We start from the raw sequence: 26297 nt of genomic DNA on the forward strand, positions 1-26297 counted from the left end.
TAGTATTGTGATTATGGGGAATTGCATAATTTTTTCACACTTGTATAGATGTTTGAGAAACATTTGTACATTTGTATAAATCTGCTGAAAACTGTTAGAAGTAGCAGATACAGTTCTTGCTATTGAAGAATTCATTGTTGACTGTTTTCATATTAAACCAAATGGAAAACTGTAGAATAGTAGTAAAATTTTGTAAAGCTATACAGAATCTTGGTTCTACAACCTTTTAGTATGACCTAGGGCAATACAATCAAATTTTCCATGGTTCAGTTTCTCCATCTGTAAAACTGGGATAAGCTGGGCTTGGTGGCGCACACCTGTAATCCTAGCAGGTAGTCCACTGAGACTGGAGGACTGCTTTGAGTTTGAGGCCAGCCTGGGCTTCATAAGTGAGTTCAAGGCCAGTCTGAACTACATATCAAGACCCTGTTTCAAACAAACAACAACAACAACAACAACAACAAAACTGGGATTAAATATACTTTCTGTCTGATATGTTTTGAGGATTAAAGTGTGCAAACAGTTTTAAACAGTGCCTAGTACACAGTAAGTGCTCATATAAAGTCAGCTATCCTAATACTATGATTATGGTTAATCTTTTACAAGTTGCTTATACTAGAATGATAACTTCATTTGTACCTGGTATTATCAGAAACTTTGTAAAATAAGGTTTTCTACATATAAGAAGCATAAAAATGTAAGATATGTGTGGAGTGCCTAGATAACTACCACATATTATTTTAAATAAAAAGTTGGTGGGAAAAAAATGTTGGTAGAATATTTTTAAAATTTTAGAAGATGTTATCTTTATAAATCAATATTGCTGTCCTTTATTAATTATATTTTGGGGCATGGGGGAATTAGATTTCAGAAGCTGAGAAAGACCTTCTTTTCAAGCAGTTAAGTGGTAGAATACAACTTCTAAATAAATTACGCCAGGAAGCTCTGGATCTAGAAAAGCAAATGGAAAAGCAAAGGCAAGAAATTGCTGAAAAGCATAAGGTGATCAAGGACCTGCAAATAGCCACAGATAGCCTCGATTCCAGAGACCCAAAGCATGTAAGTAAATTAAGCAACATTTGTTACCAGGAAACCAGGTGTGCAGTTAGGAATGAGCCACTCACTTCCTTGGCCCTTGATTCTTTGTGCTCTTGATTGAGGAATTCAGTCAAGACGCATAGGTCCTATAGAAGTGTCAGTAGAGTTTATTGTAAAGTACTTATAGAGTTACTCCTTCCATCAAGAAGACAGGCAGTGCCAGGATGTCATCTCTACCTTAAGCAACTTTGATTCATTTTTATTCACACATAAAGGATTCAGAGAATTAGGAAAATCATGATACTTATGTTTTACTTAGAATTTACTTTGGAAATGCAAAATGTCATCCTGTCTGTTTTAGATGATCAGTGTTTCTTCAGGGACTTAAATTGTTAATTTAAACCAGGTCCCAGCCCAAGGCAGGAGAGCCTTAAAGAACATTTTCCTTCCTGATACTGAGCTGTAGGATGTCAACCAGGAATGCAGTGTGCCATATTCTCAAGTTAGATGGTCAGGTGGCCAGATATATCAGAAGGAGTGTGCACAGTGTATAATCTCAAGATGTCAGTGGGCTCTGTGGGATCATTTTGGTTCTGAGACCTAACAAATGATTATAAATGTATTATACATTGAAGTTTTTCTTTACTTAACTGGAAGTAGTACATGCTGTTATGGCCTCCTCCACCCATCCCCTTTGTTCCCTAGGCCAGCTAAGGTCCAACTACCTGCCTAACATGTTGACTTGTTCTATAGAGACTAGAATATTATTCTGTCTAGATAGTACATTTTATCATTTTCTTTTTCTTTTTGGTACCGGGGATTGAACTTGGGTCCTTGCGCTTTGCAAGGCAGGTGATGGCACCACTGAGTTAAATCCCTGGTCCCCTCATTTTATCATTTTCAGCAGCATAGTCCTGAATGATTTGTGTGTGGTCTGTGTGTGTGTGTGTGTGTGTGTGTGTATATATATGTATGTATGTATATATATATATATATATGTATAAATGTATATGTATGTCCAAAACTGAACAATCTAAAGCTTAGAAGGTGTTAGCTTTCAGTATTGTTGGCTGCGTGTTACACTTATTTATTATAAATGACTAAGTTTCAGAGCAAGAGAAACTTGCTCTAAGATGTTCTCAAAACTTGTCTTTTTTCTTCCTTGATTTTTCTTTCTTAAGAGCAGAAAGAGCTGACAATATTTATAAGACTTTCCTTCCTCTTTTGTAATTCTTTATACAAATATTCTACTATGACTATCTACTGTTTCATATTGTTTTGTCCTTAAAAATAAAACATTTCAGGCTAGGGATTTAGCTCAGTGGCACCATGCCTACTTTGCAACCGCAAGGTCTTGAGTTCGATCCCTGGTACCTCTAAAACAAAACATTTCTTTGGATTGTGCCTAAGATGTGATCAGGTCATTGGACAACACAGTTAGGCACCTGTTTCTGTCAGCACTCTGAGAAATTTTACAATGGCTATAACTTATGTAATTAAAAAAATTTTTTTTAAATAAGTAAACATATTTCCTACATATAGACAGTAAGGTTATTTAGATTATCAGAAATCATAGAGTTTTAACATGATAAGAATGGTGTACTATAATTGCTCTTAAGTGCTTGACAAGTTGTTTAATTTTTTTTAAAACATTAGATAGATATAGCCTGCTAATTTTGGAAGGCAGCTATGCTTACCAGTATGCCACCAACACCCGCCAGCCAGCTAATTTTGATAAAGTATAACTGTATCATCATAGATAATAGAATATTTCTAACAACAATTCAATGCTTAATGTTATTAATGAAATCAAAGTAGAAGTTTTATTTTACATAATTTTTATTACATGAAAAATCAGATATTGTAAATACTATGTATAATGAGTTCAATAATGTCTTACTTTATTGCATTTATTTGTACAGAGGTCTGCCATCTGTGTAAAGCCGGGGAGGACAGGGACTATATCTTACTGGTATCTGCGTCCCCAGGGGCCAGCCCTTTGTTTATTTAGCTGGGGTAGGTAGGGAGGAACCACCCTTCAAGCCCTCCCCCAAGCTCACTTGGTACCTCTTCTCATTCTGTGACCTAAAAATCTAACTAAACCGGCACTGTGTGTTTTCTTTCTACAAACTTAACTGTGGCATTCCAGGCAGACGCAGAGTTTTTCTGTAAAGAATTTCATACAGAAGTGCTAAATGTGACTTAGGAATGGTGTCCAAATTCTGAAGGTAGCCCCGATAAACCTATGCTAGTGGAGATGGAGAAGCATTTTAACTAGACTTGTTTCCTTTTTAAAGGTTTTGTTGAGCTACTAAGTTGTTAAAGTTACAGCAGTGGAGGATGTCACTTGTGATTTGTTCACCTAGAGCAGTGATGGCAAACCTTTTAGAGCCTGATACAAACCGGCTGCTGTGGCACGTGTGTCGTAGGTTTGCCACAGCTGACCTCTAAGGAGCATCTTTGTGTGAAGTTGTGTTGGCCAGTGTTAGGTACCCCATTTTAGGCTACAAAATCTGAATCTTTTAGCAAAAGAGAGAGTCAAGTGTGGAATTTCTGCATATTTTTCTTAAGATATAGTTTTATTTAATTGACTTATATTATCTAATCAGGTGAAGTTATTTTTTTGAATAGCAGATAATATTTAAAAGTAAAATCTTGGGTTGGGGATTTTAGCTTAGTGGTAGTGCACTTGCCTAGCATGCTGTGAGACCCTAAGTTCAATTCCAGCACCAGGTGTATACAAAACAAAAGTAAAAGCTTAATTCTGATAAGATAAAGTAGAAGAGTGGTGTCTCAAGCAGTACTCAGTATTTTGCATACGCTGGCAAGGCAATTTATCATGCATCCCCGCGAAGTTGTTGGCTAATTCTTCCCCTTCAATTTGCAGAGGATGAAAATGTGATTTAGAAGGATTAAATGATTTGCCACAAAACCACCCCTTTAGGCAGAGCCTTTGCTTAAGTTACTACAGTGACCTTTTTCTTGAAAAAAGATTAAAAGTCTAAAGAAATTCTTTTAAAATTAGCTCAGAAACAAGTCTAGTCCAGTTTTTAAAAAATAAGTATTTACGTTTCAAAAGGAAAAATTATCATTTAATAATAGAATCCTATTTTACTTGTTCAGTTGTGCTGGAAGCAAAATATCACAGGAGCAAGCCTAACAGGAAGATCTGTATTCCCCAGTGGAAGCAAAGAGGCAGCAGTTCTCTAGGCAGTTAGCCTGTAGTTATCTTTGCAGCGCTAGGGCGTGATTGGCCCTCTGGCTCTCAGGAGCTTCGAGCTTCCTGTGTTTTGATTTAAAGAGTGAACGAGTGATGGGTGGGGCTTGTGCACAGAAACTGTTGGTGATTGGTCATGCCGAGCTGTCTTTCACTCTTGGCCCGGAATGTGGTTTGAAGCTTTGGGAAGTTAACCAGGTTCTGAAGCGCTTACAAAAATGTGGCTGTCAGAGAGGGAAATGCACATGAATTTGAAGACAGCATTAGAAAGTGTTCCGCCCACAGTTCCCCTGTGCTCAACGGCTCAGTTTTAACAGGACAGATTCTAAGTTAAGGTATGATTATTTTATCTCTCTCAATACAAAGGCTTTAGACGGAGGAGGAGTCAGAGCTGTAAGTTCCTGTTTTACAATAACTCGTGTGAGCTCCAGGGTAGTGAAAAATTGCAGAATATACTCTCGCTTGCATGTGTTTTAATGCACATCATTGGCATGTTGAGCCAAAATTTTATTCTGCATATAAAGTGGGGGTTTTTTTAATGGAGATTTTCAAAGATTGATTTAGGTATGCATACACAGCGTGTTGGGTTTTTTTGGTGTTTGTTGAGCTATAAAAATCTCATTTACTTAGGATTTTAGGATATAAGCAATTATCAGCACTTTCCCTTCAGAAAGATTTCAGATGGGTATTTTGAGAATGTGGGAAAAGACAAGATTTAAACATCCTGTTTATTTTACCAGTAGTAAAATAATAACTTCCAATCAAGTGTCCCACTCATTTAATCTTCAAAGTAAAGACTTTGTCTTTGTAGTATTTGCAGGGAGCAGATCTCTAAAATTGAAATGTTCTTTTGTAATCAAATGGGCCTCAGACTTGAGAGAGTCGTGGCCTATGGTGTTGAGACTGGTGCAGTCTTCTATCCTGAATATTCTATCTTCAGTTATTGTTCTGTTCTCTGATCATGTGGGGGCAGATTTAAAGCCCTTGAGTGGGGTGTGGGGTGAGTAGGAGGGAAAGGTTCTCTGGAGAATTATTTTGTCTCCATAAGAACAGTTGCCTAAGGAGACCTGGGCAAGTCATTTGATGGATCTGAGACTCGGTTTCCTTTCATCTGTGTAAAATGAAGAGTTAGACTAGATCATTGGTTCACTGTTTTCCCTAGCACACCTGAGAAGTACAATCCACTCTTCAGTTAACAGTGGTTCTTTAATGCAGGGACTGTCAGGGCACCTGGAATGGTAAAGGTGTGTGACGAGACCCTCCATCTCAAAATTCACTCGTCTTTGAGAACCCTCATAGTGCCCAGTTTTACTCAAAGTAAAAGCACATATTTATTTGCATGGGAGAGTGAAAGTGAACTTGAATTTCAAGTATTATCTCATGCGGCTATTTTCCTTAAGACATTTTTTTAAAAGTACATTTAATGTGGTTTTTCAGATTTAAAAGGCACTATTTATCATTATAAAGTCTTTTGTAATATAAAAAAAACTTAAGGAAAAAAATCTGTAGCTCTTCCATCTCAATATAATCCATTTTAACATTTTAAGAATATACAATTTTAGTCTTTCTCAATAAATATACTATATGCCAATATACTCAATTTGGAAACTTTTTTAGTTTTTGGTTTTTTTATTAGTACATGTTTGCAGTGCCTAATGATTACATTCCTCATGGGAACTGGAGCATGTACATAACACATCTTGATTCTTTTTTCATCCTTTTTCTCTCCTCTCTGTCTCTCCCCTCCTTCCATCTCTTGATCCCCTTTGGAAAGTTTTTAAAAAGATATTTAAATCCCTGCATTCTGGGAGGCTTGAGGCAGGAGGACTGCAAGTTTGAGCCCAGCCTAGACAGTTTAACAATTTAGCAGGACCCTATCGCAAAATAAAATTATTCAAGAAAGCAAAGAGGAGGATAGCTGAGGATGTAGCTCAGTTTAGAAGCCCCTGGTTCAATCCCGAGTACTGGGGGAAAATTTTTAACTTTAAATTAAAATTTTAATACCCAACAAATAACATTCCACTTAGCTGCATTACTTACTAGCTGTGCCTGTGAAAAAAATCATTTAACTACCTTGATCCTCAATTTTTTTTTCTTTTTTCTTTATTGGTACATTACAATATTGGTACTGTATAATACAGTTACATTCATCATTGGTACCTTTACATGATGTATCTTCATTCTTTTTTTTTCCCCATTCCCCTGCCCTCCCTTCACCCCCTCCATACCACCCTTCCCTATTTACAGAGACTTTGTTTCTATTTTTTTCCTTTTCTCTTATTTTTCCTTTCCCCTTCTTGGCTTTCCCCTACCCTTCCCACCTTTAGACATTTTTTCCTATTACACAATATCAATTATACATTTTGATTCTTACTTACACTTTTATAGAAACTCTTCAGTATTTGCATGTGTGTGATCCTCAATTTTCTTATTTGTAAAATAGAGATAATTCTCATATCAAATTATTCTGAGGTTTAAATGAAAAGTATTCATGTAAAACGGTATAGGACTTGACACAAAATAAATGTAAACTACTATATTTTATTTTCTATTTTTCCTTTTAAAGTGTCAGGAATTATTATTTGTAAAAATTTAAAGAACTTTGGGTTTTGCTGATTTTTTTTCTTTAATTCAGTCCCATGTGAAGGCTCAGAAACGGGGTAAAGAACAACAGCTTGACATTATGAACAAGCAATACAAACAACTTGAAAGCCGTTTGGATGAGATACTTTCTAGAATTGCTAAGGAGACTGAAGAGATTAAAGACCTTGAAGAGCAACTTACTGAAGGTGAGAATTTACCTGTGATTTAAAGTAAATCCACTATTAAAAAAAGTAAGATGATGGGCATTAGTTCAGGTATTGACTGAATATGGATTAGTTCTTAATGCTAGTATTTGATGGAGATGTATGTGTAGAGTACCCAAAAGTGTTTAGTCGAATTCTTTAAAAATTCAATTTCGGTTATGTTTTATTGCGTTGATGCCTAGTGAGTCAGGTGGTCCTACTCAGTGGGGAAAAAATCAGTAGGTGGCTGTGATAAGCTCTGTTATGCGGTTGTCCTCTGGGCATAAAACTCAGGAGCAAAGAGTCGATTGGCCTGAGGAAATCTAGTGCATAGTTATAATAAAAGTGTAGAAAGAACAAATAACTTTTAAGTTCTACTTTTGTAGTACAAATTTAAATAGTGATATTCTCGTAATAATAGAAGAGGAAGAGGACAATAGTCTGTAATGTTGCCAGCCTGAAGTCTCTGTCCCCTTTGTACCTTTATCAGTGTGTCACTTGGGACAAGTTTTATTTTTGTCTTGATGAGCAGCCATTAGGAGGTTAGAAAGAGAGTGTTCATAAAGTGTCTGACAACATAGTAGGTAACCAGTATGTGTTGTTTTTGTATTGTAATTTTGTTTTTTCAAGTCTTCAGGTTATATTTTCATGCTGCTAGTCTTCAAGTCTTGTGTGTGGCTTTTTTGTGTGCGCTCAGAAACAAGAATTCACAGTTTGCTGCACATTTTTTTATTATTTCATTTGGAAATTATTTAAACTTTTACAGTGTGAGTCAGGAATTTTGTAAGCATTTACCACTAAATATACTATTTTAATTGTATGCTTAGTTAATATTCCTATAGTACAGATAATAAGAAAATTATCATTATATCTTGAAAAAGAAAACTAAGATAAGATATAATTAGAATCTTAGAACTTCACTCTTAGCTATAACGAATTGCTAAGGAAATAAGGCAGTACTTTAAAAATACACCTTATTATCCCTTTTCTGTCCTGCTTAGGCCAGATAGCAGCAAATGAAGCTCTGAAGAAGGATTTAGAAGGTGTCCTTAGTGGGTTGCAAGAATACCTGAGAACCATCAAAGGCCAAGCAGCTCAGGCCCAGAATGAATGCAGGAAGCTACAGGATGAGAAAGAGACATTGCTGCAGAGGTTAACTGAAGTTGAACAAGAGAGGAACGAACTAGAAGTAGTTGCCATGGATGCAGAAAATATGAGGAAGGTATGATTTGTTTCTTCCTGTTTGTTTTCCTTAACTTCAGAAGTAGATAATCTCCAAAGTAAGTAGAAAAGTTAGAAACAGTATAGTTGTAAGTGAAAAAGAGTATTAGGGGCTATTTGGTAGCTTTTTCTTTTTAAAAGTTGGGTTTTTTTTTTTTCTTTCTTTAGCTGTGGTATGTTTGCAAACATTATTTTTCCTTTACTAAGAAAAGGAAATCGTTTTAACTCTGTTTCTATCACTGAAAGGTATTGTATCAAATAACTAAAGAATATGAAATTTTATCTACTGAAAATGTATTAAAAGAGCCGGGGATTTAGGTCAGTGGTGCCGCACCTGCCTTGCAAGTATAAAGTCCTGGGTTTGATCCCCGATACCAAATAAAAAAAAAAAAAAAAAAAAAAAAAAAAAAAAAAAAAAAAAAAAAAAAAAAAAAAAAAAAAAAAAAAAAAAAAAAAAAAAAAAAAAAAAAAAAAAAAAAAAAAAAAAAAAAAAAAAAAAAAAAAAAAAAAAAAAAAAAAAAAAAAAAAAAAAAAAAAAAAAAAAAAAAAAAAAAAAAAAAAAAAAAAAAAAAAAAAAAAAAAAAAAAAAAAAAAAAACTGTATTAAAAACAAAAACAAATGATGTATTAAATATTCATATTTTATTATTATTTGTGCAGCAAAAGTAAGCACAACATGGCTTAACTTACTGCTGTTACTTGATAATTTTGAGATTGTTACCCATAACAAGCCAGATACAATGTTGTATTTTATACCTTTTTATACCTGATTTGTTGCCCATAAATTTTGAGATCTCACTTATACTATTGTAGTTTTTTGCCATACTTTATCATGTATGAAACCCACAAATTCCCAAATCTCATGCTCAGTAGGCTGGCTCCAGAAATTTGAATTTTTTTTTTTAGTGTTATGGGCTTTTTCATTTATTTATTTTTCATTTATTTATAAATAAAAATATTTAATATTACATATTCACAACCAGCTTAAGAATAAAAATTACAGATATATTGGAAAAGTTCTCTACTCCCAGAGACAACAAAATCTTTAACATGGTTATTGTTTTCCTGCATCTCTATTCTTTCATTATATATACTAACATCCATAAACAATATGTAGTGTTGTTTTCTATGATTTTAAGACTTACAAAAAGGTATGATAGTATACATATTCTTTCACACTTTCTTCCTCTATATTTTTGTTTTTGAGAATTACGCATATTAATATGTGTAGCTCTATACATCCCACAAAGTTATTATTTATTCATACTCCTTTGAGGGGCCAGTTTTATTCTTTTACTATTATGAACAATGCTAGGTATAACATTCTTATACATGTCTTAGTTTGGGCATTGTCCTCAGAAGCTCATGTTTGCAAGATTAGGGTGTGACATCACTAAAAGCTGGTGGAACTTTTATGAGCTGGGGCCTCACAGAAGGAAGTTAGACCATTGAGGGCATGCCCTTGAAAATATTGGAACCTCAGTGTCTTTCTTTTTGCATTCTGGCTGTCAGAAAGTATCTTACGCCTCCTGCTGAGAGCTCCCAATATGATTTATTGTGTTCCCACAGGCCTAGGATAATAGTGCCAGGTGGCTGTGGACTGAAACCTCTGAAACCATGAGCTAAAATAAACCTTTTCTTCTTGTAAGTGGATTGTCTCAGATATTTTGTTACAGTAATGGAAAGCTGACTCACCTAGCAACTACCATCAGAAGTAGATCCGTGAGTCAGAAATTATGTACATCCATAGTTAACTTCGCCAGATAGGTAGTTTTCTTGAGTCATTTGAGAATTAGCTACAGACATCATGAGCCTTTGCCCCTGAATATTTCAGCACATGTTTCCTAAGGACAAGGATATTTCCCCATGTAAAAACAAAATTATCAGATATAAGGAATATTTGCTAGATTTCATGTTTGCCAATCTGCTGAGTTTTAAATGGTGCCTTTCCCCCATCTTTTTATTATGGATATTTTTACACTTCCAGAAAACTTAAAATACTAGTTCAGTGAATATCTGTAAGCCTCTTAGGTTCAATAAACAAATATTTTGGTGTATTTATTTTCTTTCTCCTATAGTTCTGTACTTTTCTCCCAACTTATTAGAAAGTTGTAGACATCATCACATCTTTCCTTTATCACACATCTCTTAAGGTGAGTTTTATACATCACTACAATACCATTAGTATATCTAGGAAAATTAGTAATACTTCACTAACAATAAGCCATCTAAGAACTGAATCATAATTCAGATTTTCTTGATTATCTGAAGAATATCTTAAAGTTTGTGTGTTTGTGTGTCTGTGCAATCCAGGTTGGTAGTATGTAGTTTGTCCCATGTGCTGTATTTTCCTGGTTGTTTTCTTGCGATTTAATTTGTTTCTCTGTGCTTCATGTAAAATATTATCATATTTTAACTGCATTTCCCCCTAATTACTATTGCATTTGTTCATGTTTCCTCTTCAATAAATTTCCTATCCTTCGCCCATTTTTCTGTTGGATTGTCTGTCTTTTCTTAATGGTTTGTAGAAATTCTTTATATATTCTGGACATTAATACTTTGTGGGTTACATGTGGCATCTGCATTTCAACATGCAGCCCAAATGTAGTTTTTGGAATGCCTGTTTAGAAGCTCTTCTGTTCTTATCACAAGATTCTCCATTTTAATCCAGAATACTGTGGTTTGATCTTCAAGATCTCAAACAAATAGATGGAATTTGAAACATTTAATCACAGACACAGAACAGATGGACCAAAATGAATGAGATCTGTAGTATCCTAATCAATATGTGCTTATAGTCTTGTTAGCACACATTTAAGTTACTCTGTTATCCTTACTATTAGAGAGTGCCAGTCTCCTTTCTTTGTCTTCATAAGTAAACATACTGTGGTTTAATTAGAATCAGGGATCAAGGTTCATATCCTGACTTTATTCTTTTTCTAGGTACCCAGCACTATGCAGTTTACTAAAATGGTCATTCTCCAGTCTGTAAAACTATGTAAGTTGCTTTCCATAGTAATTGTGAAGATACAATGAAATAATGAATGTGAAAACATTTGCTCCAGTATCTGATGGAAAATAGGCTTTAAAATCTTGCCTTCTCTCTCCACTCCAGTCATTTTCCTTTTGTATTTTGAGATCATTTAAAGTATCACACAACTGTTTGCACTGGAAAGCAACGTATTTTAGCTGTCTGACTTTCCTCATTACATTTAGTCAGGATTTTTTTTTTCCACCTAGGATATGCACAGCTGGAGACTTCATCATCTTGCTGATAAAAACTTTCTGTGCCAGGCAGCAGTGGCTGGCTAACATTTGGTTCACAGGACTCAAGTTACTTATAATGACTTGCAGATGCTTAAGCAACACAGTGAGGGTTCCGCAGTTAAACACACTGAATTTTTCCAGGAGCTTGCAGAGCTAGAAAGCGCCCTCCAGGAACAGCATGAAGTGAATGCATCCTTGCAGCAGACTCAAGGAGATCTCAGTGCCTATGAAGCTGAACTAGAGGCACAGCTAAGATTAAGAGATGCTGAAGCCAACCAACTCAAGGAAGAACTAGACAAACTCACAAGGCTTACACAGGTAAGTAGAAAAATATGTCAACTAGAAACTAAGCAGCCTTGCCTTAAAGTATCATCCTTTTCCATATATCCTAAGATTAAATATAATCTTTTAAATGTAATGTATATGGAATGAAGGGAAGGGCACATTTTTGAAGTAAGATATTCTGAGTTAAAATATTAGCTCTGTATGGACATGGGCAGATTATTTCATGGTTTGGAGCCTCCCAGCCTGTTCCTCCTCTACAAAATGGCAGATGATAAGGATAAATAAGATAAAGGGCATAAAAGCACTTCGTCATTGCTGTTCAGTAAATTCTAGTTCTTCTCAGAATAGCTTTATGTGTCTTTTTAAAAGTTGATGTTAAAGTTTAGTTTGCTCTTTACTTTATGATTGGTTGAACTAACTAAGAGTTTATTATACTTACAAATTAGAGAAAACATTATCCAGTCAGTAGGTATTGATTGGCCATTGAGGGCCAGGTGGTGTGGATACTCTTGAGAACTCAGTCACTGTCCCAAGGAGCTGACAGTCCAGCTGGCGAAACAGGTGAGGGAGAAGAAAGGGACAGGGTTTTATGGCAGAGGAGCAGGTAGTCAGGGTCAAAAAATAATGTTTCAGCTGAAGCTTGAAGGATGAGAGGCTATAGCCATGCAAAGGGAAAAGCGTGAAAGAGGTAGAGTTAGGAAGGGATAAATATGAGTGTTCTAGACAGAGGAGTGCGGAGAGAGTGCATAATGCATTTGAAGGCTGAAAGTACCTCTAGGGTGCCAGGTGCAAGGAGAGAAGAGAGAAAGGGAATGAGACATAAAAGTGGAAAGGTGCAGAGGCGAGCCAGCAGTAATATATTCTGTATCACATCGAAAATACAGTTCTGTTTAGGTGGCTAGCCAAATGGGCTGCTTCTTCCTCCAGGAAGCTCACTTTAACCTTCCTTTCTGCCTGCTGAAAATCTGGGCTTGAAGCTCTTCTTTGGTTTTCCTATACCCTGTACTCAGTCAAGGCATTTATTCACGTGTATCATGATCACATATTTAGATTGCCTGTCTTCCCGGAGTTAGACTGAAAGCTCAATGAATACCTCACATGTTTCTGCTTGTTTTCTGTTTTCCTCATGCTCATGAGAAGGGTCAATGTATGCTTATTGGACAAAAATGAAATAAGATAGTTTGAATTTCAAAAATGCGTGTAAAAGAGCATTCATATAATTAGAAAAAGAATTAAAATAGGTATGTTTTTAATACTAACTGTATTATTGTATTCCTTTACTTATCAGATCCCATTCACTTGTCAATTGTCAGGGTTGCATTTCTCAAGAGTACCAAGTTTTAAAACCATAAGATGAGAGTCAGAGAAAACAGGAAGTTGGGGGAAAACAAAATAACAACAAATGCATATTTTTAAATAACAGTGAATGAAATTTCTAAATATCCCTTATAAATAAAGTTTTTTCTTTTCAAGCAAGCCCTTTAGTAATTTGATAGATATGTATTGTCCTTTGTACTCACATTGTCCCTTTTTTTGTTTCCTTATACGTCTATAAAAAATGTAAGAGCCTGGCCTTTTTTCCTATTCAGTTAATATTGGAAGAAGATCTCAGCACCAGGATGTCCAGGATTAAATCTTCAAACCACAAATTAGTATGGACCATAAAAGATCTTGTCCTTCTGATCTACAGATCTGTAGATCTTTGTTTCATACACTTTAGTTATATGAAGTCCCATGTGAAAAAGGTGGTAAGCAGAGATTCTTGGGCTCCACCTTAGAGACTCTGACCCATCAAGTCTGAGATGGAGTCTGGAAATCTGCATTTTTAACAAACACATCAAATGCTTTTGATAAAAGTATTTGAAGACCACAGTCTGCTTTTAAGGATAGGTGTTGAGGCTACCCTGGAAGATTCTGATGTAGGCTATCCAGGATGAGCCTGTTCTGATTCGTACCTTTCCTTAAGTATTAATAATTTAAGGGTTGAGGATTTAGCTCAGTGGTTCCACTGCCTGCCTCACAAGTGCAAGGTTCCGTGTTTGATCCCTGGTACAAAAAAAAAATTTTTTTTTAAGGAGCATGTGAAAAATTACCTTGGGTTTTTAGATTTCAGAGTACTAACATGAAACTGTTATAAAACTAACAGCAATTGCTTCTGTGTATATGTAAACATTTATTCCTTTTGGGGTCATCGGTTGCTGTTTAACACTTGAATTTCATATCATTCGTACCATCATAACAGTTAGAGCAATCAGCACTTCAAGCCGAACTGGAGAAAGAAAGGCAGTCCCTCAAGAATGCCCTCGGAAAAGCCCAGTTCTCAGAAGAAAAGGAACAGGAAAACAATGAACTCCACACAAAACTTAAACAGCTACAGGTAGAGATTTGTTGCTTTAGAATTTGGAATATATTTATACATAGGACACCTAAAGATGATATCTTTTCATCAGGCATTTAGCAACCTGTTCTTACATGTAGTAAGCAACTTGAATGGTTAGAAAGAATTCTGGGTGGGGCAGCACTGTAGCCTGTCTTCTTTTATAACCCATGATTTTAAGATCATTAACATTCATGTTCTTTGTGTAGTTGTGGTGGTGTAAATGGGTAAAGGCAGTGTCCTTAGGGAACAGTATAGTGTGTAAATCGTGGGGGAAGCCATACTGTCACCAGATTTGTCACCAGACTGAGCCAGGGTACAGTGTGTTTCTCTTTCACTGAAACACTTTTGAAATTATCTGTAAATTTAACTAGAGTGTGATACAGTAAGGCTTCTTAATTGCAAACAGTTTTCATAGTCTCTTCAGAAAAGATGGCATTAAAAATGTAATCATTTTATGTTTGTGAGGAAAGTATTGCAGAATATTTTTATAACTTATAATACTCTGCCCTGCAAATTGCAGGAGAAACTCATGGACAGGATTTTCTGGATAATTAAACTTTCTCAAAGACGACAGATGTCTGAACAAACAAGTACCTGAACCAACACTCAGATCTCCAAATCTGAGGTCAAGGGCTGCTTGAAAGACTGAGGTGGCAGCTGTTATCACCAGAAATAAAAGGGTAGAGTTGTGTGGTTTGGGGAAAGGCTTTCGAAACACCATATAGAGAGATATGTAATAAGTCTAAACTCACCCAAATTTCCTCTTCTGCCAGCACCTGAAATATTTTTCTTCCAAGTTTAAGGAAATCTAATAACCTAAAATGTAATTTTTGTTACTATCATTTCAACTTCTGAAACAAATATTACAAAGATGTATATATATTTTTCATTGTTGTACAGAGGGATATTTGCATGTGTGTACACGCACTTTGGGTCTTCGTTGGATTATTAGTTTTTCTTTTTGCTGTGGAAATTTTCAAGTAATCACAGAATCAAAGAGAATATTGTCAACATTCATTGTTTCATTTAGTTCACCTTTTTTGGCTAAAATTTTTAAAAAGAAAATCTCATACATGTTTGCTTAACCCTTAAATACTTCAGTGCCCATCCACAGAAAAGACTGAAATATATTCTTTAGGGGCCTTCTCCTCTAAGGTAGAAGCTGAAGTCAGCTTTCCAAAAGACGGCCCATCATCCTGTGGGAATAACTTAGTTAAAACTAGGTCCTTTGGTTATTTGGCCTAATATCTCTTGGTGTAGAGTACAAGTTAGTAACAACTGTACATTTTCATTTTGCAGAAATCATTTTGTTATGGTGAACCAAAACCTATTCACACTAGCTCAAGAGAGGAGACAGCTTTGGGAACCAGAGTCACTCTGTCAGTCTTTCGGAGTCCTCGTGGCTCTCTCATTTCTCCTTTCCTAACTGTGTGGGCATTATATGTGGCCCAGCCTGGACCTCAGTCCTGAGCTGACTATTTCTTCAGGCTCAGCACTTCCATGTGCTATATTTAATCTTGGCTCAAATTATGTAGAGAGAGAGAGAGAACCTATCTTCTATATCATAGCATAGCCTATCTTTAAACTTGCTCAGAATGCTTATATTAGCCTACTACTGTACAAAACAACACAAAGCCTATTTTATAATAAGGTGTTAAATATATCAGGTAATTTATTGGAAATGTGATGGGGTGAAAATATACAAAACAAAATCTGAAAAATTCTAACAGTGCAGTACACTATAGAGATGGATTGTTACCCTCCTGAGAGCTTGGTGGACTGGGAGCTTTGGCTTCCTGCTGCCTCCCAGCATCACAAAAGAATATCATAATGCATTATCAGTAGCCCTAGAAAAAAAATCAAAATTCAACATACAGTTTCTTTCTAAAATTGAATAGTCAAAAGTAAGGGACTATCTGTATGTAGTACAGAGAAGGCCATGTCTGGACATGGGCAGGACAGTTTACAGATGAAAAGACCTCAGATGGCATGGGCACTTAAAAATATTAACTGCAATTCTTGATTCTTCATTTTAGTTAACAATAATAGACTGAGGTTGAAGTACATTCATCACTCAGGTTTTACAGATATTTGAAGGAACACAATAGCTTAGGACTATTTTGCTTTATAATTTAGGGATATTTGAGGTTTTTTTATTTAAGAGGCACTGTCTGAATTTAATTCTGTGGTCTAGATATGCTCATTAATTTGTTAGTAGCGAAAATATACTGGCAAATAACAAATACTCCCCATTTTACCCCCCTCTGTAGGATGACAATAACTTGTTAAAACAACAACTGAAAGATTTCCAGAATCACCTTAACCATGTAGTTGATGGCTTGATTCATCCAGAAGAAGTGGCAGCTCGTGTGGATGAACTAAGGAGAAAGCTGCGGTTAGGAGCTGGGGAAATGAGGTAAGGAAAAGTCAAGACCTCCTAATATGGCGTGTGCTTCACGGCCTCAGAGTTGTGAGTATGAGATTCAGTGAACTCACCTTCCTAAGTCCTGTTAATGACTGATTTCTTTTGCAGAGTCTCCTTATGATGTTCCCAAGACAAAGACATATAGGCCCATTTAATTGTAATTGTCACTGATTTTTTTTTACATTTTAGGTCTTTTGCATTTTTTTGATAATGTTTAATTTAAAAACATAAGGTATTTAAGAATCTTACTTGCAAGTTCATTGTATATGGTCAAGAAGTATTATGCATTTTAAACAGAAACAAGTATCAGTAAAAAACTGAGGATTATTACAAATATATCGTCATTCTTCACCTGACATGAGCCTGTGTTCTCAGGCTCTTCGTAAAAGCATCACTTAATAAAATTATCATTTGCATATAGGAGGTACTCAGTAAATTGCTGGGAATTGACACTACTCCCTTTGCATATTTTTTGGTTTTGTTTTTTTTAATCTTGCACTAATATTAGCAGCATGTTTGTATCCAGCATCAAAAATAAAATGTCACATTTATATGGTATTTTCTCCTTTCCAGAATCCATAGCCCTTCAGATGTCTTAGGAAAAAGTCTTGCTGATTTACAGAAACAGTTCAGCGAAATCCTTGCACAGTTCCAGTGGGAAAAAGAGGAAGCACAAGTTAGAGAGAGAAAACTCCAGGAAGAAATGGCTCTGCAGCAAGAGAAACTGGCAAACGGACAAGAGGAGTTCAGGCAGGCCTGCGAAAGGGCCCTTGAAGCAAGAGTAAGAAAAATGGGCAAGGGCAGCATTTGGTGAACACTAACGTTTTGAGCAAATGACAATGCTTCCTTTCTTGTGTAAATTCATCGTAACTGTTGTTATTTTACTCATAACGAGACTAGCTGAGTGTGACTAAAGTCCATCCCTGAATATGGTTACTGATGTCAAAATCAGGCCTGTTTGTGACACTGTGTTTTCTTTGTTTTGGAAGCAAGTGAGAAATGTTGTATAAAAGTAGATAAATAATACATTTCTAGAATATAGTGTGGCACTAGAATCTGAGTTTTTGGACATATTAAGGCAAATGTTCAAATGGATCCTAGAGCCAGGTATGGTGGCATATGCCCATAATCCCAGCATGCAGAGGCTGAGGCAGGAGGATCATTGTGAGTTTGAGACCAGCCTGGGCTACATAGTGAGTTCCAGGTCAGTCTCAACTACATAATAAGACCCTGTCTTAAAAACAAAACAAAACAAAACAAACAAAAAAAGCCCAATAACAGATGGATCCTAGAAAGCATTTAAGATAAAATCATCACTAGTAATTCATTAGTACAAAATTTTGTTATACTCTTATAGTAAAGTGAAAGATAACTCCATAACAAATTTTGATTTTGCTTAAAACATATTTTACTTTTAAAAATTTGATTTCCTTACAGATCAATTTTGATAAGAAACAACATGATGCAAGAATCCAGCAGTTGGAGAATGAAATTCACTATTTGCAAGAGAGTCTAAAAAGTATGGAAGAAATTCAAGGCCTTACAGATCTCCAGCTTCAGGAAGCTGATGAGGAGAAGGAGAGAATCCTAGCCCAACTCCAAGAGTTAGAGAAAAAGGTGGGAGGACTAGGAAAGTCAGAGATATAAGTAGATGCTGTCCAGGTCCTGTCCTGGTAAGCTGGTCAGCTAAGAGGAGTGACATTCACCTCTGGCTGCATTGCTGAGCAGAGCTGAACTGACCTCAGAGAGACCTGGATGGGTATCATTCAGTCAGAGATCTGAACCCAGGGTGTCCTGGTAATGGAAACAGGAGAAGTAAGAATGTAAGGATTAACTTTAGATTCAGTTAGATGATACTTAATAAATGATAATGAGATGAGTTTTCCTCCTAAAAAGCCCTTTGCCCAGATGGACACATCCGTAGGAAATTACCTTTATTACCTCCTTATCTTCCTTTCTAATACTTTCTCTATTCATCCTCAATCATCTTTTCCCATTGTCACATCATGGATCTTGTTAAATTCAGAAAGTGTACCTGACACTTCTAAAAATCACAGACCAAAATATCTCACTATGATTGTAACCTTCTATCTTGCTGGTATCTCTGGACTAACAATTATTCAACCTTGTGGAGATTCCAGTTTATTAGCCCCACCTTTTCTGTGTTTTAAGCCCTTCCTGTCTTTATTTTCTTTCTTTTCCAACTTTAGTTCCAAATCCACTACTAAGCCCTTTTTTGCAAGCATATTCAAATTTCTTGCTCTTTTTTCTTACTTCCCTGACAAAACCGAAGTTACCTGCTTTCTTTGGTCCTGTACCCTTATATTCCTGGAGAAAAAAAAAAAAAATCACCCACCCAGCATAGTAGAATCACTATAATCTCAGGGTCATTAGCCTCACATAGGCAACATTGTCCTTTCTTGAGTAAACTTGCTGTCCTATGCTCCACCTTTTCTTATCTTTCCACTCCTCAAACCTCCCAGCCTCAGTGGGTGATTTGCTTCATACTTCACCAAGAGCCATCAGTTCCCAAGTCCTATTGAATCCATCTCCAGAATATATCTGGAATATATCTTTGTTTCTCCTCTGATCCCACTACCCTTGTCCAGCCATTTTGTCTTCTCTGGACAGCTGCCATGGCCCCCTGACAGATCTCCCGATTCCATTCATGACCCTGCCTTCTTTCTAAATGATGAATTGCCTATAGTCAGTCCCTCCTCCCCTCATGACTTCCACTGTTCTTAAAGATCAAGATCCCTAAGCCTATGAGGCCCTACCTGAGATACCTGTTTCAATCTACCTTTTTTCACCATGATCCTTCTTTCAGCTCTTAAAAAATGCTAAGTTCTTTCTTCATCATCATATGCCTGCATTCAGTGAGTGTGTGCGGGTGCCAAGAAATATGTTTCTGTTGAATGAATGAATGAATGAATGTATTTATGATCGCTGTAATTCTTGACTACAAAAACTGATTCTTTAAAAATTTTATCTCAGTTTTGATATTATTTGTTCAATAGGTATTTATGGTGCACCTACTATATGTGTGTGTGTGTGTGTGTGTGTGTGTGTATTGTTTTAGACATAGGACATGCAACAGTGAACAAAGTCTCTGATCTTCTGGAGCTTACATCTGTTTAATGCTTCTTTTACTTTAGAAGAAACATGAGGATGCCAGATCTCAAGAGCAGTTTCTTAGTCTGGATAAAGAATTGAAGAATCTGAAGAAAGCTGTGGCTGCCTCTGATAAACTAGCTGCCTCTGAGCTCACCATTGCCAAAGACCAGCTCAAGTCCCTTCACGGAACTGTTATGAAAATTAACCAGGAGAGAGCAGAGGTTTGTCTACAGGATCAGAACAAGTTTCCACTAAACTTGTTGTTGTCCAAAAATATAGTAACTTGTATTTTGGATCTCTTGTTATAGGCTTTGTATAGTCTGTAAATCACCATAAAGTTGTCCATTTTTCTTAAGACCTGAAGATTATGTTTTTACCATCACAACCCCCAAGAATTTATTTTGTGCTGCTGTGGGTTCTGTGCCCTATTGAGTCCTGAAAGGAACCATCAAGTGAAACATACCATCCCTACCTTCAAAGCTTAGAGAGACCTCTGTTAATATGTACCTGGATAGAGGTTTAAAGGCTTGCCTATAATTCTCTGAACCTTAAAGTTTTCATCTTGTGCAGTTGAATGAAAACATGTTACCTTATAGTACTATTACAATTCCTGACTGAGGTAATGTTTGTTATGGTGATTTATAGGCTGTAAATGCTAATGAGATTAAGATAATAGATGGAGCCAGGTATGGTGACACATACCTGTAATCCCAGCATTTGGGGAGGTTCACCACGAGTTCTGGGCTTTAGAGACCACTCATGGAAGACTGTGGAACAGAGAAAAAAGTTTCCGTACAGATTAAGTTTGATAAGAGGCACTATGATGCAAGAATCTAGCAGTTGGAGAATGAAATTCACTATTTGCAAGAGAATCTAAAAGGTATGGAAGAAATTCAAGCCCTTACTTGGGCCCCTGGGAGTGGGGCAGGCCACTGCACAATGAAAACATAAGAGAAAGTAGGGTTTTGTACCACGTTATAGGACAACCAGGCACACTGTGTGACGGAAGTAGAGATGTCAGTCTGAGAGGAAGAAGGGACAGAGATGTTGACCTGTGATAACTGGGTGCTTCTCATCATCCTGTAGGAGTTGCAAGAAGCGGAGAGGTTCAGCAGAAAGGCAGCACGAGCAGCCCAGGACCTAACCCAGGCAGAAGCAGAGATAGAGCTGCTGCAGAATCTTCTCAGGGAGAGGGAGGAGCAGGTCAGTGTTGTATTGATTCCCTAAGCCCTTCTCCTTACTGGCTCCGTCTAAGTTCCTAAAAGACCATCTCAAAACACTCTGAAGTACAGACAGTGTCAGTCAGTGCTTATACTCTGCTGTGTGCCAGGTGCAGCACAGGGTAAATAGAAGGAGCAAGGTGATTTTTCTCGTGGGAAAGAGTAAATAAAAATTACAGAAGTATAATCAAGTTGTAAGATAAGTGCATCTGGGAAGGAATTCTTTCATTGGCAACTTCATATTTTTTTAATAGCTTCAAGTGGAGGTGGAGAAGGCAGATGCTGGTTCTGGAGGAGCAAACACAAGGGTGCTAGAAATGGAGAGGCTGAATGAGATAATGGAGAGGCAAAGGGCAGAGATTGCAAGGCTGCGGGGTTCACTAGACCTCACTGGTGCTGGTAAGGCTTTCATTGTGGCAATCGTTTTGTCACTGTAAAAGCAAAATTGTCTTGTTTTTCACATTTAGAAAATATATTTAACTGTAAGAAATCAATTCCATGCTTAAAGAGCTGTGATAATTACTTAATAGGTTAAAGAATTTAAAAAGTGTTTTAAGTATGGTATTGAGGGACTTGATTTGAGACACAAAGTGTTTGTGCTTAGTTTGGAAAAATAAAATTCACAAACCTGTCTCTGAATTTGCTGTCTCTGAATTACTTTGTAATGGAAGTACAAAAGGATTTGCCTATCCTTCTGGTGTCACTTCAGCAGTCTGAAAGGCAGCTTTGAGGAACTGATAAAATTCATTGGCTCTGGTGAAATCTTTTTTATATGTTGAGAGAGAAAGGAAGTAGATGATTTCGTGCCAACTTCATATAATGGTTTTCCTTTACAGATAACAAAGGAGGCTTTGAAACTATTTTAGAAGAAATTGCTGAACTTCGACGTGAAGTTTCTTTTCAGAATGATTACATCAGCAGGCTAGCAGATCCTTTCAAAAGACGAGGCTATTGGTACTTCATGCCACCACCACCACCATCATCAAAAGTAGGAATACTGAATTTTCCTGAAGAAAGTATAACATTATCTCCTTCCCCAGATTTGGAACAGGTGCCAAGAACATTCCGTATACTAAGCCTGCATTGAAGTTCTTCGGTGCTTTTAACAGTTGAGATGAAGATAGGGCCTTTATGTGGAAGAGTGACCATTGGGTTTTGTGGGGTTTTCTGCCTGGAGATGCTGTAAGAGCATAAGATGACTTGAGCCCAGAGAATCTGTTGAAAATGGTTATAAAATGGTGTAGGGCCTCAGACCAAAAAAAAAAGTACCAGGATTTCATTTTCTTTTGCCAAACATTCTAGGCCTAGTGCTAGGCATTGGTGTGGTATGATAATGAATAATACAGCCCCTGTTTCACAGCCCCTGCTTTTAAAGAGCTCATGGGCCTTGCCAATGTAATTACAAAATAATGACATGCATGCAACAACAGGTTTGACCTGTGTGCTGTGCTTCCAGAGAGGTGTTAAGGATTCAGGAAGGAAGGGTTGTGAAGTCAATACTTAGCAAGCAGCAAAGGATGGGCTATTAGGAGGGAAGAACAGCTGTGTGGAAGAGGAGAGTTGGCTTAGCCATGGCAGGTAACCTTGTAGAGCTGAAGAGTTTGATTGGAACAGTGAAAGGTAAAATTGGAAAAGTAGACGCAGTTCATGATTGAAAAGGACTGTAAAACCTCTTTAACTTAACTATTTGGGTCATGGGAAATGGATTATTATGTTAACATGATCAGAGTTAGGAAAGATATTCTAGCTGAGTATAAAGGCTAGACTTGTATGTAGCAAGGTGAAATTTTTTGGGACTGTTTGAACTCATTGAAGTGAAGGATAGAAGAAGCTGGAGTTAGATTAGTGGAGTTGGCAAGAGATGGGATTAAGGGATTTTAAGGAGGCACAATGGTCAGGGCTTGGTGCCTGAATGTGGGAAGTGAAGAGCAAACTAAAAACTCCACTTCTCTAAAGCCAAGGGGCTGGGTGACACCCTATCAGAATCAGCTGACAAGCAACATTGAGGGAGAAGCAGCTTAGACACCCCAGCATCCCAGGGACTTGTAGGCTAAACCAGAACCTGAACACGAAGAGCAGAATCTGAGATCCCTTTCCCAGAAATCTGAAAGAAGAAGCCAACATCCTGGGCACAGGCAGGCTGGAGTTGGAGCACCGTAAGGTAGAGCAAAACATTGTAATCCTGAGACGGGTACAAGAGTGGAGGCTAGGCCTATGGACTGAAAAGGCAGAGAGAATAGCAGAATTGAGTTTTAAAGCCACACCACGGTTCCAGGACAGCAGACTAATAGTATCTTCTCTTGAAAGTTTGCTGGATTCCTTTGCCTCGGTTGCTGGGCTATTCAGGACAAAGCCAAAGAAAAGAAATTGCCAGTAAAGATAGGTACAGAGAAGAGAGACTGATACTTAGGGATCTGGTCTCTTAGGGAGAACTAGTTTTCATTTCTCTCTCTGCACAAAATTGACCTAATCAAATAGTCATATAACATTTCTATGTGGTCAGGGACTTGTGTTTTCTGGAAACTGTTCCAAAAGGTAGGACAGGAGATGGATGTTATTAAATAACTTGTCTAGAGAGATAGGTAGACATCATTTGGTTACTTTTTCACCACTTCTAGTCCTTCACTTTCACAGGCCGCTTTGCCATGATCCCAGTGTTGCACACGTGGCTCTGCTCTCCATCTGCATGGCCACCCTGACACTAAATAAACTGAACAAAGAGTGCAGACCTGTGGTTTATGTCACTATGTAATCACTTCTCATTTCTATGAACAATAAAAATCATGATAGTACTTTCTCGGCTTTTTTATATCTCAACTTTGCTCCAATGTTTCTCAAAATCAGCCTTTCCATTTTGTAATAGACAATGTACTTTCCTGTCATTTATTTTAGGTTTCCAGCCATAGTTCCCAGGCCACCAAGGACTCTGGTTTGGGCCTGAAATACACAGCCTCAACTCCTCTTAGAAAACCAAGGCCTACACAACATGAGGGGAAAGATGTCAGCGGACCTCCACCTGCCTCAGGACACTGGGTCTATTCACCCATCAGGAGTGGGTTACATAAATCATTTTCTAACAGACGTAAGTGACGTCACATAAAGGACATTGCGTTTCTCTTGCCTGTTTAATAATCTTTTACTGGGTCCCTGAAATCTGTAGACACTGTCCAGGCTCCTTAGCCTGCCTTGTAAGGCCTTCTGTCATCTGGTCTTGGTCTTGCATATCATTCCTGACTGCTTGAGATATATGCCAAATTCCTCAGACCTTCATGCTTTGTTTTGTTTTGTTTTGTGGTGCTGGGGATTAAACCCAGGGCCTCTGGCATGCAACATGAGCATTCTGTCTCTGAGCTACAGCCTCAGCTCCAGACCTTCATGTTTTAGACTCTCTGTCTAAAGTGTCCTTCATCATCTCTCTACCAAACTGATTCTTACCATCCTTCAATAAGAACTAGGACATCAAATAACACTTCTTTTATGGAGCCTTCCTCTGTGCTGCTTCCTCCAAGCCAGCTGAGCAGCTTCTCTGCCTATACGCCTAGAGCATGGGACTTTGTATCCTGTGTCATAGCATTAACCTCACTCTGCTGAAGTGAAGTGTCATAGGTCTGTCTTCCAAAGCTTTAGAGGGAAGAGCTATAGTCACATAAATCCCAGCTCTTGCACTTAGGAGCTGTGCCAGGTTCTTTGTCATTGGTGATAAGCAGAGGTATATGTTTCTTGTAGAGGAGACGATCCATTACATTGGAGAGTGTCACATCATGACGGTAAATGCTAAGTGCTATCCCATCTCATTGCACATCTGTTGAAGCATGAAGCAGATACTCAAATTATTGCTGAATAAAGACTGAAGAAAGAAATAAGATAAGCATAAGAAAAACTCAAGTATCAGCTGCTTAAAATACTCTGAATTCATGTTTTGATTCCTTTTGACTTGTTCTTATTTTCTTGGTACCAAGGATTGAACTCAGGACCTTGTGCTTGCGAGACTGGCATGATGCCCCTGAGCTAAATCCCCGGCCTTCTTTTTGACTTTTTTTTTTTAATTTAAATTGAATTTATTGGTACATTCTAGGTAGACAGTACAGTTACATTCATTACTGGGATCTTGTACCTTTACATGCCAGGTCTTGGTTCTCCTTTTGACTTTTTTGTTCAGAGTTTTGTCCTCATATCTCCAGTATCTTGGTCTCACTGCTGTTGCTTCTACACCTGTTTATCTAGTAAGCCCTGGGGTAACATGCTCTTCTGTTTCTCTGAAGATGCAGACAGTGAAGGAGATAGCCAGGAAGAGAGTGGGTTGGTTGACCGAGAGGAATCTCCGTTTGTGCCTCCTCCTGGATACATGATGTACACCGTGTTTCCTGAAGTACATTCTATAGACAGTACAGTTACATTCATTACTGGGATCTTGTACCTTTACATGCCAGGTCTTGGTTCTCCTTTTGACTTTTTTGTTCAGAGTTTTGTCCTCATATCTCCAGTATCTTGGTCTCACTGCTGTTGCTTCTACACCTGTTTATCTAGTAAGCCCTGGGGTAACATGCTCTTCTGTTTCTCTGAAGATGCAGACAGTGAAGGAGATAGCCAGGAAGAGAGTGGGTTGGTTGACCGAGAGGAATCTCCGTTTGTGCCTCCTCCTGGATACATGATGTACACCGTGTTTCCTGATGGTTCTCCTGTACCGCAGGGCGTGGCCTTGTATGCACCGCCTCCTCCCTTACCCAGTGACAGCCGACCTCTCACCCCTGGCACTGTCATTTATGGCCCTCCACCTGCTGGAGCGCCCATCGTGTATGGGCCTCCACCTCCCAGTTTCTCTGTCCCATTCATCCCTGTGGGTGTGCTGCATTGCAATGTCCCTGAACACCATAACCTGGTAAGTAGAAAAACGTCCTACCCTCTCTCCACACTCCTTTCATGAGTGCCTCAAAATGATTTGCAGTTGAGTCATTTATTTGCATGTGGGTTGTATCCCAAAAGAGTGATCATAAGGCTGATATTTAGAGCTGAGCAAGCATTCTCTTACAGAAATACTATTTTGAATAGGATTTAAGGTACTAGGCTAGTCTGAAACCTAGTTTAAGCCATTTTATAACAGAAATACTGACAGTCCAAATATTAATCATTTTTATATATTTTTCTATTGACAGGTGCTATATTATGTATAGATATATTCATAGGCTAGCACCTATACTTCTACACATGTGTATATGTGTATGTACTCACACGTGCAGTATATACACACACATAAAGAGCATGCAACAAGTTTTGGTGGGAATTAGCTCTGGGTGGTAGATGATGATGATGATGATGATGATGATGATGATGATGAAGATGATGAA

General features: G+C 37.5%; 1 protein-coding gene across 1 annotated transcript in view; it reads left to right on the forward strand.

Annotated features, from left to right (window-relative positions):
* The window catches only part of Cntrl (centriolin), a 73317-nt gene that overhangs the window by 23963 nt on the left and 23057 nt on the right, over positions 1–26297 (forward strand). Inside the window, exons 10-23 of the mRNA XM_010602942.3 lie at positions 865–1059; positions 6891–7044; positions 8043–8263; positions 11670–11846; positions 14056–14190; positions 16464–16609; positions 17192–17399; positions 18056–18235; positions 19774–19953; positions 20819–20935; positions 21207–21351; positions 21789–21940; positions 23845–24034; positions 25518–25831. Of these exons, the coding sequence (XP_010601244.1) occupies positions 865–1059; positions 6891–7044; positions 8043–8263; positions 11670–11846; positions 14056–14190; positions 16464–16609; positions 17192–17399; positions 18056–18235; positions 19774–19953; positions 20819–20935; positions 21207–21351; positions 21789–21940; positions 23845–24034; positions 25518–25831 (2514 nt within the window). The remainder of the gene's footprint in view (positions 1–864; positions 1060–6890; positions 7045–8042; positions 8264–11669; positions 11847–14055; positions 14191–16463; positions 16610–17191; positions 17400–18055; positions 18236–19773; positions 19954–20818; positions 20936–21206; positions 21352–21788; positions 21941–23844; positions 24035–25517; positions 25832–26297) is intronic.

The sequence above is a fragment of the Fukomys damarensis genome, unplaced genomic scaffold (assembly GCF_012274545.1).
Source record: "Fukomys damarensis isolate Sample0158 unplaced genomic scaffold, DMR_v1.0_HiC HiC_scaffold_36, whole genome shotgun sequence".
Classification (NCBI taxonomy): Eukaryota; Metazoa; Chordata; class Mammalia; order Rodentia; family Bathyergidae; genus Fukomys; species Fukomys damarensis.